The sequence below is a fragment of the Palaemon carinicauda genome, chromosome 11, assembly GCF_036898095.1.
Source record: "Palaemon carinicauda isolate YSFRI2023 chromosome 11, ASM3689809v2, whole genome shotgun sequence".
NCBI classification, from domain to species: domain Eukaryota; kingdom Metazoa; phylum Arthropoda; class Malacostraca; order Decapoda; family Palaemonidae; genus Palaemon; species Palaemon carinicauda.
Window position 1 is genome coordinate 126,586,839 of NC_090735.1, and position 17,955 is coordinate 126,604,793.

Here is a 17,955-nt window from a genome sequence, read left to right on the forward strand (position 1 = left end):
AAAATCTGATAAAATATGACAAAGCATTCTTTGACATAGGCAATGATGGTTTCTTAACTGAGCACCATAATGCCTCAGATTTACCTCGTAATGACTTAGTACGAGCTAAATAGAACTTAAGAGCTCTAACAGGACATAATACTCTTTCCAGTTCGTTGCCTACGATCTCTGATAAGCAAGGAATATCAAAAGATTTAGGCCAAGGACGAGAAGGCAGTTCATTTTTTGGCCAGGAAACCAAGTTGAAGTGAACAAGTGGCTTTTTCTGTAGAAAAAACCGATGTTCTTACTGAAGGCATGAAGTTCACTGACCCTTTTAGCCGAAGCCAAGCACACTAGGAAAAGTGTCTTGAGGGTGAGATCCTTCAGGGAGGCTGAATGTAATGGCTCAAACCTGTCTGACATGAGGAACCTTATGACCACGTCTAAGTTCCATCCAGGAGTTGCCAAACGACGTTCCTTAGAGGTCTCGAAAGACTTAAGGAGATCTTAGAGATCTTTATTGTTGGAAAGATCTAAGCCTCTATGTCGAAAGACCGAAGCCAACATGCTCCTGTAGCCCTTAATCGTGGGAGCTGAAAGGGAGCGAACCTTTCTCAGATGTAAAAGAAAATCTGCGATTTGGGCTACAGAGGTACTGGACGAGGACACAGATGCTGACTTGCACCAGTCTCAAAAGACTTCCCACTTCGACTGGTATACTCTAATGGTAGAAGCTCTCCTCGCTCTTGCAATCGCACTGGCTGCCTCCTTCGAAAAGCCTCGAGCTCTTGAGAGTCTTTCGATAGTCTGAAGGAAGTCAGACGAAGAGCGGGGAGGCTTTGATGGACATTCTTTACGTGGGGCTGACGTAACAGATCTACCCTTAGAGGAAGACTTCTTGGAAAGTCTACCAGCCATTGAAGTACCTCGGTGAACCACTCTCTCGCAGGCCAGAGGGTAGCAACCAACGTCAACCTTGTCCCTTCGTGAGAGGCGAACTTCTGCAGTACCTTGTTGACTATCTTGAATGGTGGGAATGCATATAAGTCCAGAAGAGACCAATCCAGTAGAAACGCGTCTATGTGGATTGCTTCTGTATCTAGGACTGGAGAGCAATAGATTGGTAACCTTTTGGTCAACGAGAAGGCAAAGAGGTCTATGGTGGGTTGACCCCAAGTAGCCCAAAGACTCTTGCCCACGTCCTTGTGGAGGGTCCATTCCGTGGGTATCACCTGACCCCTCCGACTGAGACAGTCTGCCAAGACGTTCAAGTCCCCCTGGATGAATCTCGTCAACAGGGAGATGCCTCGATTTCTTGACCATAAGAGAAGGTCCCTTGCGATCTCGAGAAGCGTGAAGGAGTGTGTGCCTCCTTGCTTGGAGATGTACGCCAAAGTTGTGGTGATGTCTGAGTTGACCTCTACCACTTAGTTTCGAAGAAGCTTTCGAATATCATCAAGGCCAAGTGGACTGCTAATAGCTCCTTGCCGTTGATGTGCATGCTCTTCTGACTTGAGGTCCACAGACCCGAGCATTCCCGACCGTCCAGGGTCGCACCCCAACCCAAATTCGACGCGTCTGAGAACAACACGTGGTTTGGGTTCTTGACTGCTAGGGATAGTCCCTCTCTCAGACTGATATTGCTGTCCCACCATTTCAGGCATGCCTTTACTGGTTCGGAGACTGGGAATGATACCGTCTCTAACGTCTTGTCCTAGTTCCAGTGAGAGGCTAGATGGAACCGGATAGGCAGAAGGTGTAGTCTCCCTAGTGAGACAAACTGCTCCAGGGATGAGAGAGTCCCTACGAGACTGTTCCAACTCCTGACTGAACAAACGTTTTCTTTTCAGCATTAGTTGGACTTCGAGCAGGGCTTGTTCTATTCGGTGGCAGATGGAAAAGCCCGAAAAAAAACTGGACTGCGAATCTCCATCCCCAAATATAGAATAATCTGGGATGGGATCAGTTGGGACTTTTAGGTTGACCAAAAGTCCCAACTCCCTGGCCAGACTCAACGTCCAATGTAGATCCTGCAGACAGCGAAGACTGGACGATGCTCTGAGAAGCCAGTCGTCCAAGTACAGGGAGGCTCGGATCCCCGATAGATGGAGGGATTTTGCCACATTCCTCATGAGCCTCGTAAACACGAGAGGAGCAGGACTGAGGCCAAAGCACAGGGCTCGAAACTGGTACCCCACATTCCTGTAAACAAACCTCAGAAACGGTTGGGAATCCGGGTGTATAGGAATGTGGAAGTATGCCTCCTGAAGGTCGAGAGAGACCATCCAGTCGCCTTCTATAAATGCTGTCAAGACAGCCTGGTAGACTTCATCGTGAAGTTTGTCTTGACAATGAACACATTGAGCGCACTTGCCTCTTACATACTCCTGCAGTGAACATGGCTGCCAGATCATTGGAGCCATCCCTGAGGGACTTGTTCCTGCAGAGAACGTGGCTGTTCTTAGTTATTATTAGATATAGAATAAATAAGGTTTTCACAGAAACACTTTCGTAAGTTCTTAAGCCATATAATAAGTGAAAATAATCAAAACAAACGTAATACACTGGCGGAGCTGTGAACAGTGGCGGGCTACGGGAAAGACTGCTTGCAATAATACCAGATAATTAAAATATGAAATGCATGCCACATGAGATAATATAAATGCTACATAGTATTCCCTAAGCTCCAATAAACGAGAATACTTGCATACATGTATTCCTAACACAACATATATGCTGAATGTGTATTAGCAATAAAGGTACATATAACAATGATACAGTAATCATATATATGGAAATAATTATAATGATAATCCATCACCTCCCCCTCCCCTTTGCGTTCAATGAGCTATATGAACGGGTATGGCGTCTCGGTGAACGCCGATACTCAGCTTGAGTGCCACTTTGCTGTTGTTGACTAGTATCAGGGACAACATCCTTCTTCTTTGGAGATTGCTGTGTCTCGTCAGGCAAATGTGAAGGAGAATGAGGTACAGGGCGTAAGAAACGGCGGTTACGCCATAATATTCTTCCTGAGGGTAACTTCACGTGGTAGTCTCGTGACCTACCGATGCCCATAATAATGCCAGTCTTATCCCATCGCTTGGAGATAGGGTCTTGGATACGGACATTATCATTGAGTTTGAGTGGTTCCAAAGGGTGTGCATGGCTGTCGTACCTTATTTTGGCTGCTTCTGTATGTGATGCTACACGAAGGTCATATTCATTTGCTTTTTCTTGCCATTCCTGCTTGAATGATGATGCATGGGCTGGGATGCATGATCGAAGGGCTTGGCCATATAATATCTGCGCTGGAGAAAGGCCAGCATAGTTAGGAGTATTCCGTATTTCCAATAATCCTTTGTCGAAATCTTCGGTGTCGATGTTCCCAGAAGGTGCTACTTTTAGGATAAAATGTTTGACCTTCTTCACGGCTGCTTTGGCATGGCCATTACTTTGGGGATAGTAAGGTGTGGATATCACATGTTGAACACCCCATCGGGTAAGAAAATTCTTGAATTCTGAGCTGGTGAACTGAGGTCCACCATCTGTCCTCAGCCCTACTGGAACACCTAAGTCTCGGAAGATGTGACTGAAGTGTCGTGTTGTTACTTCCGCTGTAGTATTGGTACCAAATTTTACAACTACAGGCCATCCAGATAGTCTGTCAACATACACCAGGAAAGATTTCCCAGCAACACTGAAGAAATCAGCCGATACTGATTCGAAGGGACGAGAGGGGTTTTCGTTGCATAATAGTGGTTCCTGCTGTTGGCTTGGCTGCATTATCTGACATGGCTCACAGGCATGGACAGTATTTGCTATGTCTGAATTAATACCAGGCCAATATACAGTCTGCTTAGCCCGACGCTTAGTCGCCTCCACTCCACAATGGCTGTCATGAAGGCGTCTTAAAATGCTGCGTCGCATAGCTAAGGGAATTACTATTCGGCTACCATACAGAACAAGGTCATCATCGGTATATAAATCCTCCCTTATTTTCCAATAGGGTAGTAGGTCATTGTGGAGATTGTAACGGTGACTGGGGAATCCGTTGGCAACGTTCTGGAGGAGTCTTGTGTACGAGGGGTCCTCACGTGCTGCGGTGCGAATCTCTTCCAAGATAAGATCTTGTGTATCTGATGTCTTCGCTTCTGAAATTGCATCCACAGTCTTGGCTACAACACTCCTGAGGGAAAGATGGGTTTCACTATTTAACATATCATCTTCAGGCGTTGGGTGGCTCACCGGGGAACGTGAAAGGGCATCAGGGATGCAATGTTCCTTGCCTTTACGCCATACTGCAGTGAAGATATAGGGTGAAATTTTCTCTTTCAGACGCTGAATACGTGTGTTTTCTATTGCATCCAATGTATATGTATTCAAGATGGGTATCAGGGGTCTATGGTCAGTCACCAATGTGAAATGGGGCAATCCAAGTAAGTAATGGCGACATTTATTCATAGCCCAAACTGAAGCTAAACATTCTAGCTCAATGGTGGCCCACCTAGTTTCTGCATCGGCCAAAAATCTTGAACCACACTGGACCATACGGAAACGGCCTTCTCCATGGTCTTGTAGAAGTGCGTATCCTAAACCATATAAACGAGAAGCATCCGTTTGTAGTACGGTGGGGCAGGTAGGGTCGAAATGAGCCAGCACAGGTGGCTGAGAGAGAGCCTTTTTAACACTGGCAAATGCGGCATCATGATCTGCTGTCCAAGTGAAGGATCTCTTAGGGCTCATCAGCGGCCGAAGCGGATCTGCTGCAGCTGCAAGATTGGGTGAAAATTCTGTTAATTGGTTAGTAAGGCCCATGAATGACCTTAAATCTGTCAGATTTGCTGGCTTTGGAAACTCTGATATAGCTCGAACTTTCTCCTTGTCGGCTGCAATTCCATTTTCAGATAACGTATACCCACAAAAAGATACAGTAGGGCTAGCAATAACAAACTTTTCTGCATTTAAAGTGATACCATGAGTTCTACAGCGAGACAAAACTTTGTTGAGCCTGCATAAGTGAGAATAATAATCCTTATCATATACAAGGATATCATCCACAACCTTGACACAATGTTGGATGCCTTGAAGAGCGATATCACCTCTCCTGCAGTAGGCATCTCCTGAAGCGCTGAATCCCATGGGTGAACGACGATAGCGATACCGACCGTAGAGCGTGATGAATGTTGTAAGAGCTTGGTCTTCCTCTGCTAGTGGGATCTGCCAGTACCCACACAATGCATCCATGGTGGAGAAATACCTTGAATTAGGATCAATACTCCTGATTGCACTAAATGGTGATGGTGAAGGATGTGCAGGCCTTAAAACCTGTGAATTTAACTTGCTTAAATCTGTGGTGACACGAACACCACCTGTAGGTTTGGCCACGACCACTAAGGGGTGACACCATGGGGATGGTTGATCCCCAACAGGTTCAACGATGCCTTGTGCTACCATTGTCTCCAACTCGGTCTTAACGTCCTCTTGAAAAGCTAGTGGTATAAGACGCGGAGTGTAGATAGCAAAGGGTTTCACATCCTCTTTCAGGTGAATACGCATAGGTGGTCCAGTCATTGGCTTGAGTTGTGCTCCTTGATGAAACTGCTCCTTCGTCATTAGCACATCGCTATATTCCTTTAGAAAGTATTGCCTGGCTTCCTCAGGTGAGGATGTGGCTGGAGGCGGAGGAACGGACATTTGTTCACATGTATTAAGTTGGCTGACTGGGACCTGACTGGTTCCTGCTGAAGTCCTGCTAAGTTTCCTCTCTTGCATTTGACGTGGGAAGTCCCAGGGAATGATCCTTAGGTGGCGGAGGGCATCATAACACAGTAATGGTGTTGGGAGAGAACTAAGAACATCAATATACCCCTTGTATGAGATATCACCATAAGTCATGACGGCCTCCATTGATCCCAAGACGTTACCTTCCATGGGTGATCCATCGGCGTTGGAAAACTGCAACTCAGGGGGCGGAGACAATTCCTTGACATCAACACCTAATGCTTGTAAGTGTTGCACTCCAAAAACAGTGGTATCTGCACCGGTATCAGGGATAACGTTGATCTTCCCTGATTTACTGCCATATGTGACCTGTAAATTGATAGGTGGTGAGGGACAACTTAGGGGACGTAAATTAACTGAACGAATGGCTGGAGAAGATATCTTGACGGTGTTCAATTTGGTTTCCTTTAAATCTTTCGACTCCCTTAGTCCCTTTGACTTTTTCTGTGCACAACAAACATCATAGTGGCCAAATTTATGGCAAATTCGGCACTCCTTAGCCAATGCTGGACATGCGGCAGTATATGGGAAATGGCCAGTTTTAGCACAGTTCCTGCACTTGTGGGATACTGCCTTACATGTGTCACTATTATGCTGTTGACCACAATTCTTGCATCTGCTACTTGAAGGAGTTTTCTCTTGCTGATGAATTTTCTTAGGTTGCTCCGGTTTAGCAAATGCCTTCTTTAACTTCTTGTAGTTTGACACGGCACGCACTGAAGTCTGTGGAGCTTTAAGCTCTGTCGTTGTCTTCTTTGCAGCCTCAAAAGCCCTGCAAGTCAGCTTCACTTCCTCAAGTGTTGTTGTTGTAGGCATACTAATGAGCTTCTTGGTGAGTTCTTCATTCCTTATGCCAACCAAAATAGCATGTTTCATTTGGGCCTCCACACAGTTAACGCCTTTACATAAATCAACCTCCTCTGAGAGCTGTTGTAAACGAACGAAAAAATCTGTTAATGACTCGCCTTCTGCTTGCTTGCATTGAGTAAAAGCTAACCGACGAAGTGCTTCATTCTGCTGACCCTTTATATAAGTTTCGATATGAAATAAAACATCATCCAAAAGCATAGTTGAGTCTGGTGGAATACCCAAATTGTGTTCTAATAAGCGTCTCATCTCAACACTGAGACATGCCCTTAGCTGTATCAACTGCTTAGGTTGAGGTAAATTATCCAAATCTACCATAACAGCATAATCCTTCCATCTCTGCTTCCATTCTGTGTATTGCCTATAAGTAACATCATGGGTTAATGGTGGAGGCAAATTTACTGTCACCTTAGGTGTCTGCACAGCTGAATTAGGCACTTGGAGAACACTTGCAGACGATGGTGCTGGGGTAAGGGGCCCTATACCACTTGCTTAGGGTAGGGTATGCCTGGGACCAGTCATAGCTTCAATTAATGCTTTGAATTCTTCCTGATGTCTGACATTGTCTTCTTTTCTTCTTTCTTCATCCTGTTTTCTTCTTTCTTCATCTTTTTTATCCATGTATTCAAACATTTTGCTGATTAAATCCATGGTTGAAGGGGTTGATGAAGGAGAAATAGATCTTGAATGCGTTGGAGATGACGTCATGTCAGTTGGGGTTGGGGATGATGGGGGAGAAACCTCAGAAGTCTTTGGTCTCCTTCCTTTATCGTGTTTCGGCGGCATAAATAGAAAAATCTCACGAAATCAAAGAGAAAATATCACTCAATGCCGTCAGTGGTAACGTCACAATGACGTCACAAACGGTAGCCAATCACCGAGTACAATAGCTCGAGGCAACAGAGCTATGCTGTATCTGGTAACACTGTGACTGCCGCGGCTGTTGCATGCACAGCGAGTGCCGTTAGTCTCCCCTCGAACGCAGCTGAGTATGAATGTGACGCTCTTGTTCCGGCCTCTGCATATGGCCGACGCACATTAGCTCTAATCTCAGATTGCTAAAATAAACACAGCCCTATATAGAGTCACTGTAATCACAAAACAAAGTCACTGCCAGTGTATACATCCAAACAAAGTTATGGTTCACAACTGCTAACGAACTTGGTTACGATGAACACAAACACTTCTTGCATTGTCCAGGCCGGTTGGATAAGTTCACTAAATGATCAAAATTCACTTATGGCAAATCAATCACTGCGCCATCTTAGTTATTATTAGATATAGAATAAATAAGGTTTTCACAGAAACACTTTCGTAAGTTCTTAAGCCATATAATAAGTGAAAATAATCAAAACAAACGTAATACATTGGCGGAGCTGTGAACAGTGGCGGGCTACGGGAAAGACTGCTTGCAATAATACCAGATAATTAAAATATGAAATGCATGCCACATGAGATAATATAAATGCTACATAGTATTCCCTAAGCTCCAATAAACGAGAATACTTGCATACATGTATTCCTAACACAACATATATGCTGAATGTGTATTAGCAATAAAGGTACATATAACAATGATACAGTAATCATATATATGGAAATAATTATAATGATAATCCATCAGCTGTCAGATCATTGGTGCCATCCCTGAAAGCCTTGTTTATGCGTGACATAATTGTACAGCAAAACTTCAAACGCTCGAAAATAGCTCTGAAGTTGACCATAAAATCTTGGAGCGTCTCATGGCCAGGCGCCAGGGAGAGTCTATGAGGTTTGAGAAGTCTATCTGGGCAGAGGCAGGAACTCCCAAGCCGAGAACTTCTCTCGTGTCATATCAGACTCTCGCTCTATAAGCCAGCTTAAAAGTAGGGAAAGCAAAGGCTGTCTCCCCCAAACTCCTCCTGGTGATAAACCAGTCGCCTAGCAAACATAAAGCTCTCTTAGAAGAGCGAGAGAGCACTAGCTTATAAAACAACGGCTTCGAAGTAGCTAGGCCTAGTGTAAACTCTGACGTTTAGGCGAACGAGGAGCAGCAGTTACAAAAAGATCCGGACAAAGATCCTTAAAAATCAGCATGATTTATTTAAAGTCCATAGAGGGCTAAGCAGCTTTAGGCTCCTCTCCGTCTGACAGAGTCTTCAAGGGAATATCAGTAGGAGGGGGAACAGCAACTTCCTCATCTGAAGGAACCTTGTCCGACAATAGCCGAGTCTCAAGCAAGGGAGAGACCTACCGTGGTGGCAATGCTTTACAAGCAGAGTCCACACGCACTGGTGCATTAGTAGCGGACCAGGACGCAACGTCATGTAACTGCTTAACAGTCTGTGAACTGTCAACAACAACAGGTGCGGGAGGACGCTCGGCGTCCACTCGAGACTGTTTTGACTGCCTAGTCTGAGCAGTCAAAACAACTCTAGACTGCGGTAGTTGACGCTCAGCGTCAAAACAAGTCAACTCCGCTGGTTGGCGAACGTCCTGAACGTCAACAGGAGCATTAGGAAGCGACCTAACGTCCAAATGCGGCTGAAAATCAACACATGACCGCATCGAGTGAGGCTCTACATATCGTGACTGACGTGACTTAGCTACGCCAACGTCAACAGGACGCACAAAGGTTCGTTTGGGCGGCTGAAGGCCAGGATCTCGATGAGATAAACGGCTAGGATCAACGTGAACATTATCGGCAGAATAGTCTTCCATAAGGGAGGCAAGCTTATTCTGCATGTCTTGCCGTACAACCCATTTAGGATCAACGGGAATGGTTGCGGTAAGAGACGAGGGTAACGTCTGTGACTGCAAAACCTTGCCTACAAAAAGACTTTCGGAGCCTGTGTTACGCTTTTGTTTAGGCGGCGAGCAGTCTTCCGATGACTGCATAGGGTCAGAGCTGTCCTAATAGTTAAAACCAGGACGCTGGACCTGTCCTGAAAGGACTGACTTTCGCTTAAAGGGCCTCGAAACCTTGTTCCACGGTTTCTTATGCGAAAAGCCTTCGGATGACGAGGAGAAAATCGTCTCTCTCGCCTTATGGTAGGGGTGATCTTGGTGAGATACGCCTGATACCATAGAGGGAACGTCTGTTCGCTGATCAAGGCCTCTCGAACCCATAAGTCGTACGACATTACTTCTCCCCTGGGCTTGGGAGCTTGCAAGAGGTCTCGGACTAGGCGAACGACAGGCACGAACAGACGAACCCTCGGTCGCAACACTGATAACACTTTGCGCAATATCACTTTATCACTACGATTTTCTGTTTTGCACTTATTTCACTGAAATCGAATTTTTTAACAATTCACATTAGGTATGAATAAAACTGATTTCTACCTGAAGCACGCAATTCTACCCTCATCAAAAGGTTATAATTGCGAAATCAGTCGTATAATGTAAGCACATTAATACAAGCAAAAAACAGTAAACATATTTTAAGATAAAAAGATCAGTGGCTGGGAAAGAGACTAAACACTAGTTCATTCAAAACTACGTTTTCAATCTCTCACCATACAGTGCCTTGGGACGAGAATAAAAACTAAAAACATTTTATCCTTTCTCCCCGTACAGAGACTAGGGACGAGAGTAACTCGAGAACAACGTTACTCGCTTGGGACGAGAATAAAGATCGGAACGTTCTCTCTCCTCTCTCTCTCTCCGTCTCTATCTCTCTCTCTCTCTCTCTCTCTTGATTTCGCACCGAAGAGAAGAGCCCACTTACGTTTCGTCAATAAACAGGTTATTTGACCAAAGGAAAAAACTGAAAGGTTTTTCAATTAAAAAGTTCCTTTAAAATAGAATTTAAAACATTTAAGCTTTGAAAGAAGAATGAACAAAACGTCAGAATCGATTTACTCTTTCTGCAAAGTGAAACCGTGATACTCTCTCTCTCTATCGTAACGATAGAGCGCAAACTGCGTAGCATAAATAAACTAAACGTTAGTTCATCTTTGAAACAGTACGAAGACTATTCAAAGAAAATCTTTCATAAAATATCTACTAAAAAATATTCATTTAATAAGTTTTAAATCATTAGCTCTGTAAAAGTTATTTACGATTGAAAGGGCTCAACGTTGTTTAACTTCGGTTTCCAAGTTAGGACCGCCTACTCTCAGGAAAGGTCGCATATAAACAAATCATTAAAATTTATCTTGATGTTTATTATAAATGGAAAGCTAATCGAAGAGGCCTAATAAAGGCGGTTGAGATATAAAATATATAGAGGAAAATCTATAATTAATTTATAACGTGATAAGATAATTGCTAAAAGCCTAAAACACACTTCCGTACTAAGGGAAGGGTCGGCCATTTAAAAGTCAAAGAAAGTCCAAAAAACAATCCAAAGTCATCAAAAATTAAATCTATCCAAAAACGAGTTCAAGATTTAAGTTGAAGATAAAACACCTGCACTGCGAAAGCTTAAACCAAAATGAAGTACTTCACCAAATATGTTGAGAAAACTCCAGGTTCTACAGCGAGTAATGATACGTCTTGTCGTCAAGGTCGACAGAGAAGAATTGAAGGGTTTGTTTACACGCAAGAGTGGTATCTGGCCGATAGTTGGCGCTGGTGGGCACACCCGCAACCTTCATAGCGATCGCTCGCGAGTTTTTTGAGTGTGTTTTCTGTCGAGCCGCTGAGTAGCAGCTATTATATATTCACCGGCTAAGTTAAATATTTAAAACTGATATATAGTCTGATTTTTATATGTAATTTCAGGCGATTTGATTTTCAAATTTTACTTGACCTACACATTAATTGATTTGCTTTTTTCAATCTTTCCCTAAACTCTAATGCTAAAGACCCTGTATCGGAGATCCTAGCTACTAAATACTTAAATGATTCTACCTCATTAATCCTTTCTCCTTCTAATGATATTTCATATTCCATTGCATACTCCGTTCTCATCATCATCTGTCTTTCTTCTATTTAACTTCAGCCCAACCTCATGTGATATTTCATGCATTCTGGTAAGAAAGCATTGCAAATCCTGTGGTGTTCTTCTAACAAGGACAGCATCATCAGCGTACTCTAGGTCTGCTAAATTCCTATCACCAATCCAGTCCAATCCTTCTCCACCATCTCTGATTGTTCTACGCATTACAAAATCCATGAGGAGGATAAACATTTGTGACAACACATTCCTTTGGAGTACTCCACTATTCACTGGAAATTCATTTCATAAGACTCCATTGACATTAACTTTGCACTTGCTATGCTCAAGAACAGACTTAATCAAATTTACATATTTAAGAGGAATTCCATAATAACGCAGGACTCGCCACAAAATTGGCCGGTGCACACTATCAAAGCTTTTTCATAGTCCACAAATGCCATCAAAAGGGGACCTCTACATTCTATGCATTGCTGTACAATATGTCTCAAAATTAAAATTTGGTCAGTGCAACTTCTATCTTTTCTAAATCCTGCTTGTTCATCTCTCAGCTTTTCATAAATCTTTCTCTTCAGTCTCTTTAGAATAAGCATACTATATATTTTCATAACAACTGATGTAAGTGTTATACCTCTGTAATTATTGCAATCAGTCAGGTCTCCATTTTTTGCTATTTTTACCAACACTCCAAAATCCCATTCATCAGGTATTACCTCTTCATGCCACATTTTAGAAAATAAATCTTGTAAGTAGTTCTAGGAGTCACTTCATTTTCGGCCAGTATCATTTCAGCAGTTATTCCATCGTATCCAGGGGCTTTCCATCTCTTTAGTTTTTTTTAGGATAGCTTTGACTTCAAACACATTGAATTCATTCATGGGAACATCAAGGTCTTCTTCAGCTTCAGGTATATCAATCAAATTATTCCCTTTAGATCTCCTATTCCTAACCTCACTAAAGTGTTCCATCCAACGTTGCCTTTCTTCATCTTCTGTTGCTATAACAGAGCCATCTCTCATTTTGATGGGTATATGCTGCTGCTTCTTTGCCCCAGTTGAGATTTCATTAATAATTCTATGAGCAATTTTTACATCATAGCCACTCCCTGAATTCATAGCTTTGTCAGCCTCATCTGCTTTACTGTCTAAATAATCTCTCCAGTCATTCCTGGCTTTTCTTTTGACCTCACCATCAATACCTGAAACAAATCCAAGCAGTACAACATTCAAGTGTGGTACTAGGCACATGCATGACCCATGCAGGGGCAGGAAGGAAGGTTCAGAACAAACAGGTCCTTCTATAGAAGCGGAGTAATGGATTGTCGCGCAGCCAGTATTCCTCAGTCATCCTTGTTAGTTTTTCTTCTTACTCGTGAGAATGGGAGAATGAGTTGTAAGTTGTGCTTGGTCAATAGAGGCAATCCCATTTTTTTAGGAATACGACCATCTGTTGCCCCACACCCAGTCCAAGATTAACACAGTATCTTAGCCTTTCCACCTAACAATGCTACTGAGAGCGAGATATAATCTATCCCACAGCACAGTACAGTAGTACAGTTACTCGGTGAACTTTGCACTAGTCAGCACACATACTAGAAATATCACAAATTTTTAAGTAATTTGTATTTTTCCTAACATACTTATCTAGAACTACCTTCTTAGGAGTTACTGGTAACTCTACCTAACCGACCAGCTTTTTGTATAGTTTACCCTCTTTCCATTTTCTAAGGGGTCAACCTCAGGCAGTGTGATATGTGCCCTGAGACGACCCGGAGTCGGGAAGCATGCTAGCTCAGGTCGTCGACTCGTCAGTAAGTTTCTGGTCGCGACGTGACCTAAGGGTTCTTATACACATGAAGTGAGCTGCCAGTTTCTTTGCTTTTCTACCAATTCTATAGAAGGCTGATGTGTTTGTTATACTGTATTGCGCAACACAGGAAATGGGCCATAATCTATCTAAGTATTGAGTTTGTGGTGAAACAACAAGACAATAATTACTGTACTGAAAATATATAACCTTGAATGGATGATAATGAACAAAGTTTCTGAACACAAAACAACAAAAATACTAACCAGAATATATACTAAGGTCCGGAAGAGTAAATGTGAATATGGGGGTTTCTATGAAAAATGGCGTTTTGCTGGAATCTATTGCTTCCCAAATTTCTTGCGCAAATTCTGTTCGCACTTTAGAAACAATATTCACGTTGTCCGTAGCTTTGGAGATACCCCGGTTCAGTTTCTTATCTGAAACAGCAATAAAATAAAGCATGAGTATCTGATTTTGAGAACATAATATCTATCACAACTATTAGCATAAATTAAACAGCCATAACCAATGAGTCCCATTATTACTGTCCACAAGGTAATCACACATATAGTGAGATACTGTACATATCCTTATATCCATTACCAGTGGGACCACAAGGGTTTTGGGTATCTAATCCTTGTTACTTGGAACATAGCCCAAGCAAGTCAAACACATAGCTTAAGCAGGTCTAAAACATGAACCAAGCAAGTTTGCATCAAGTAAAAATTAGCTTACAACATGAACAATGTTGCATCAAGTAAAAATTAGCTTACAACATAAACAATGTTGCATCAAGTAAAAATTAGCTTACAACATAAACAGGATTTTAAAAATAAAATCTATTTGAACACTTACCCAAATTTCATTGTGTTAAAATTTAACAAATGCATCTTGGATGACAAACTCCAAAATTCAGGAGGAAAAAATGATTTTTTAATTATAAAATAAATTTTTGAATATACTTACCCGGTGAATATATAATAGCTGCAACTCTGCGGCTCGACAGAAAACACACTCAAAAAACTCGCGAGCGATCGCTATGAAGGTTGCGGGTGTGCCCACCAGCGCCAACTGTCGGCCAGATACCACTCTTGCATGTAAACAAACCCTTCAATTCTTCTCGTCCCGCTGCGTCTCTATTGGGGAGGAAGGGAGGGTCATTTAATTTATATATTCACCGGGTAAGTATATTCAAAAATTTATTTTATAATTAAAATATCATTTTTAAATATTTAACTTAGCCGGTGAATATATAATAGCTGATTCACACCCAAGGCGGTGGGTAGAGACCAGAGTTAATTAAGTTTACAGCGTATAAGCTAAGAGTTTTTTCATTTTGACAGTTATCAATATAACAAAACCAAAATATATAGGTACCTGGTAAGGAAGTTGACTTAGACGATTACTCTGCCTTGTAAGTCTGTCTTCCTCACGGAGCCCAGCGATCCTCTTAGGATGCTGAAAGACTCCCAGGAGCTGAAGTATCAAGGGTTGCAACCCATACAACAGGACCTCATCAAACCCCTAATCTGGGCGCTCTCAAGAAATGACTTTGACCACCCGCCAAATCAACCAGGATGCGAAAGGCTTCTTAGCCTTCCGAACAACCCATAAAACAATATTAAAAACATTTCAAGAGACAGATTAAAAGGATATTGGAATTAGGGAAGTGTAGTGGTAGAACCCTCACCCACTACTGCACTCGCTGCAACGAATGGACCCAGTGTGTAGCAGTCCTCGTAAAGAGTCTGGACATCTTTTAAGTAAAATGACGCGAACACTGACTTGCTTCTCCAAAAAGTCGCGTCCATAATACTTTGCAGAGATTTATTTTGCTTGAAGGCCACGGAGGTTGCTATATCTCTAATTTCGTGCGTCTTAACCTTAAGCAAACATCGGTCTTTCTCATTCAAGTGAGAATGAGCTTCTCGTATTAAAAAAATCTGATAAAATATGACAAAGCATTCTTTGACATAGGCAATGAAGGTTTCTTAACTGAGCACCATAATGCCTCAGATTTCCCTCGTAATGACTTAGTACGAGCTAAATCGAACTTAAGAGCTCTAACAGGACATAATACTCTTTCCAGTTCGTTGCCTACGATCTCTGATAAGCAATGAATATCAAAAGATTTAGGCCAAGGACGAGAAGGCAGTTCATTTTTGGCCAGGAAACCAAGTTGAAGTGAACAAGTGGCTTTTTTCTGTAGAAAAGCCGATGTTCTTACTGAAGGCATGAAGTTCACTGACCCTTTTAGCCGAAGCCAAGCACACTAGGAAAAGTGTCTTGAGGGTGAGATCCTTCAGGGAGGCTGAATGTAATGGCTCAAACCTGTCTGACATGAGGAACCTTAGGACCACGTCTAAGTTCCATCCAGGAGTTGCCAAACGACGTTCCTTAGAGGTCTCGAAAGACTTAAGGAGATCTTGGAGATCTTTATTGTTGGAAAGATCTAAGCCTCTATGTCGAAAGACCGAAGCCAACATGCTCCTGTAGCCCTTAATCGTGGGAGCTGAAAGGGAGTGAACCTTTCTCAGATGTAAAAGAAAATCTGCGATTTGGGCTACAGAGGTACTGGACGAGGACACAGATGCTGACTTGCACCAGTCTCGAAAGACTTCCCACTTCGACTGGTATACTCTAATGGTAGAAGCTCTCCTAGCTCTTGCAATCGCACTGGCTGCCTCCTTCGAAAAGCCTCTAGCTCTTGAGAGTCTTTCGATAGTCTGAAGGAAGTCAGACGAAGAGCGGGGAGGCTTTGATGGACATTCTTTACGTGGGGCTGACGTAACAGATCTACCGTTAGAGGAAGACATCTTGGAAAGTCTACCAGCCATTGAAGTACCTCGGTGCACCACTCTCTCGCGGGCCAGAGGGTAGCAACCAACGTCAACCTTGTCCCTTCGTGAGAGGCGAACTTCTGCAGTACCTTGTTGACTATCTTGAATGGTGGGAATGCATATAAGTCCAGAAAAGACCAATCCAGTAGAAACGCGTCTATGTAGATTGCTTCTGTATCTAGGACTGGAGAGCAATAGATTGGTAACCTTTTGGTCAACGAGGAGGCAAAGAGGTCTATGGTGGGTTGACCCCAAGTAGCCCAAAGACTCTTGCCCACGTCCTTGTGGAGGGTCCATTCCGTGGGTATCACCTGACCCCTCCGACTGAGACAGTCTGCCAAGACGTTCAAGTCCCCCTGGATGAATCTCGTCAACAGGGAGATGCCTCGATTTCTTAACCATAAGAGAAGGTCCCTTGCGATCTCGAGCAGCGTGAAGGAGTGTGTGCCTCCTTGCTTGGAGATGTACGCCAAAGTTGTGGTGTTGTCTGAGTTGCCTCTACCACTAAGTTTCGAAGAAGCCTTCTAATATCATCAAGGCCAAGTGGACTGCTAATAGCTCCTTGCCGTTGATGTGCATGCTCTTCTGACTTGAGGTCCACAGACCCGAGCATTCCCGACCGTCCAGGGTCGCACCCCAACCCAAATCCGACGCGTCTGAGGACAACACGTGGTTTGGGTTCTTGACTGCTAGGGATAGTCCCTCTCTCAGACTGATATTGCTGTCCCACCATTTCAGGCATGCCTTTACTGGTTTGGAGACTGGGAATGATACCGTCTCTAATGTCTTGTCCTAGTTCCAGTGAGAGGCTAGATGGAACCGGAGAGGCAGAAGGTGTAGTCTCCCTAGTGAGACAAACTGCTCCAGGGATGAGAGACTCCCTACGAGACTGTTCCAACTCCTGACTGAATAAACGTTTCGTTTCAGCATTAGTTGGACTTCGAGCAGGGCTTGACTGCGAATCTCCATCCCCAAATATAGAATAATCTGGGATGGGACTGATGGAGGGATTTTGCCACATTCCTCATGAGCCTCGTAAACACGAGAGGCGCAGGACTGAGGCCAAAGCACAGGGCTCGAAACTGGTACCCCACATTCCTGTAAACAAACCTCAGAAACGGTTGGGAATCCGGGTGTATAGGAATGTGGAAGTATGCCTCCTGAAGGTCGAGAGAAACCATCCAGTCGCCTTCCATAAATGCTGTCAAGACAGCCTGGTAGACTTCATCGTGAAGTTTGTCTTGACGATGAACACATTGAGCGCACTTGCCTCTTACGTACTCCTGCAGTGAACATGGCTGCCAAATCATTGGAGCCATCCCTGAGGGACTTGTTCCTGCAGAGAACGTGGCTGTCAGATCATTGGAGCCATCCCTGAAAGCCTTGTTTATGCATGACATAATTGTACAGCAAAACTTCAAAGGCTCGAAAATAGCTGTGAAGTCGACCTGTAAAATCTTGGAGCATCTCATGGCCAGGCGCCAGGGAGAGTCTATGAGGTTTGAGAAGTCTATCTGGGCAGAGGCAGGAACTCCCAAGCCGAGAACTTCTCTCGTGTCATATCAGACTCTCGCTCTATAAGCCAGTTTAAAAGAAGGGAAAGCAAAGGCTGTCTCCCCCAAACTCCTCCTGGTGATAAACCAGTCGCCTAGCAAACGTAAAGCTCTCTTAGAAGAGCGAGAGAGCACTAGCTTATAAAACAACGGCTTCGAAGTAGCTAGGCCTAGTGTAAGCTCTGACGTTTAGGCGAACGAGGAGCAGCAGTTACAAAAAGATCCGGACAAAGATCCT

General features: G+C 43.5%; 1 protein-coding gene across 1 annotated transcript in view; it reads right to left on the reverse strand.

Moving 5' to 3' along the window:
• LOC137650192 (OTU domain-containing protein 7A-like) overlaps positions 1-17,955 on the reverse strand; it is a 62,818-nt gene that overhangs the window by 18,459 nt on the left and 26,404 nt on the right. The window contains exon 4 of the mRNA XM_068383369.1: positions 13,588-13,761. Within this exon, the coding sequence (XP_068239470.1) occupies positions 13,588-13,761 (174 nt within the window). The remainder of the gene's footprint in view (positions 1-13,587; positions 13,762-17,955) is intronic.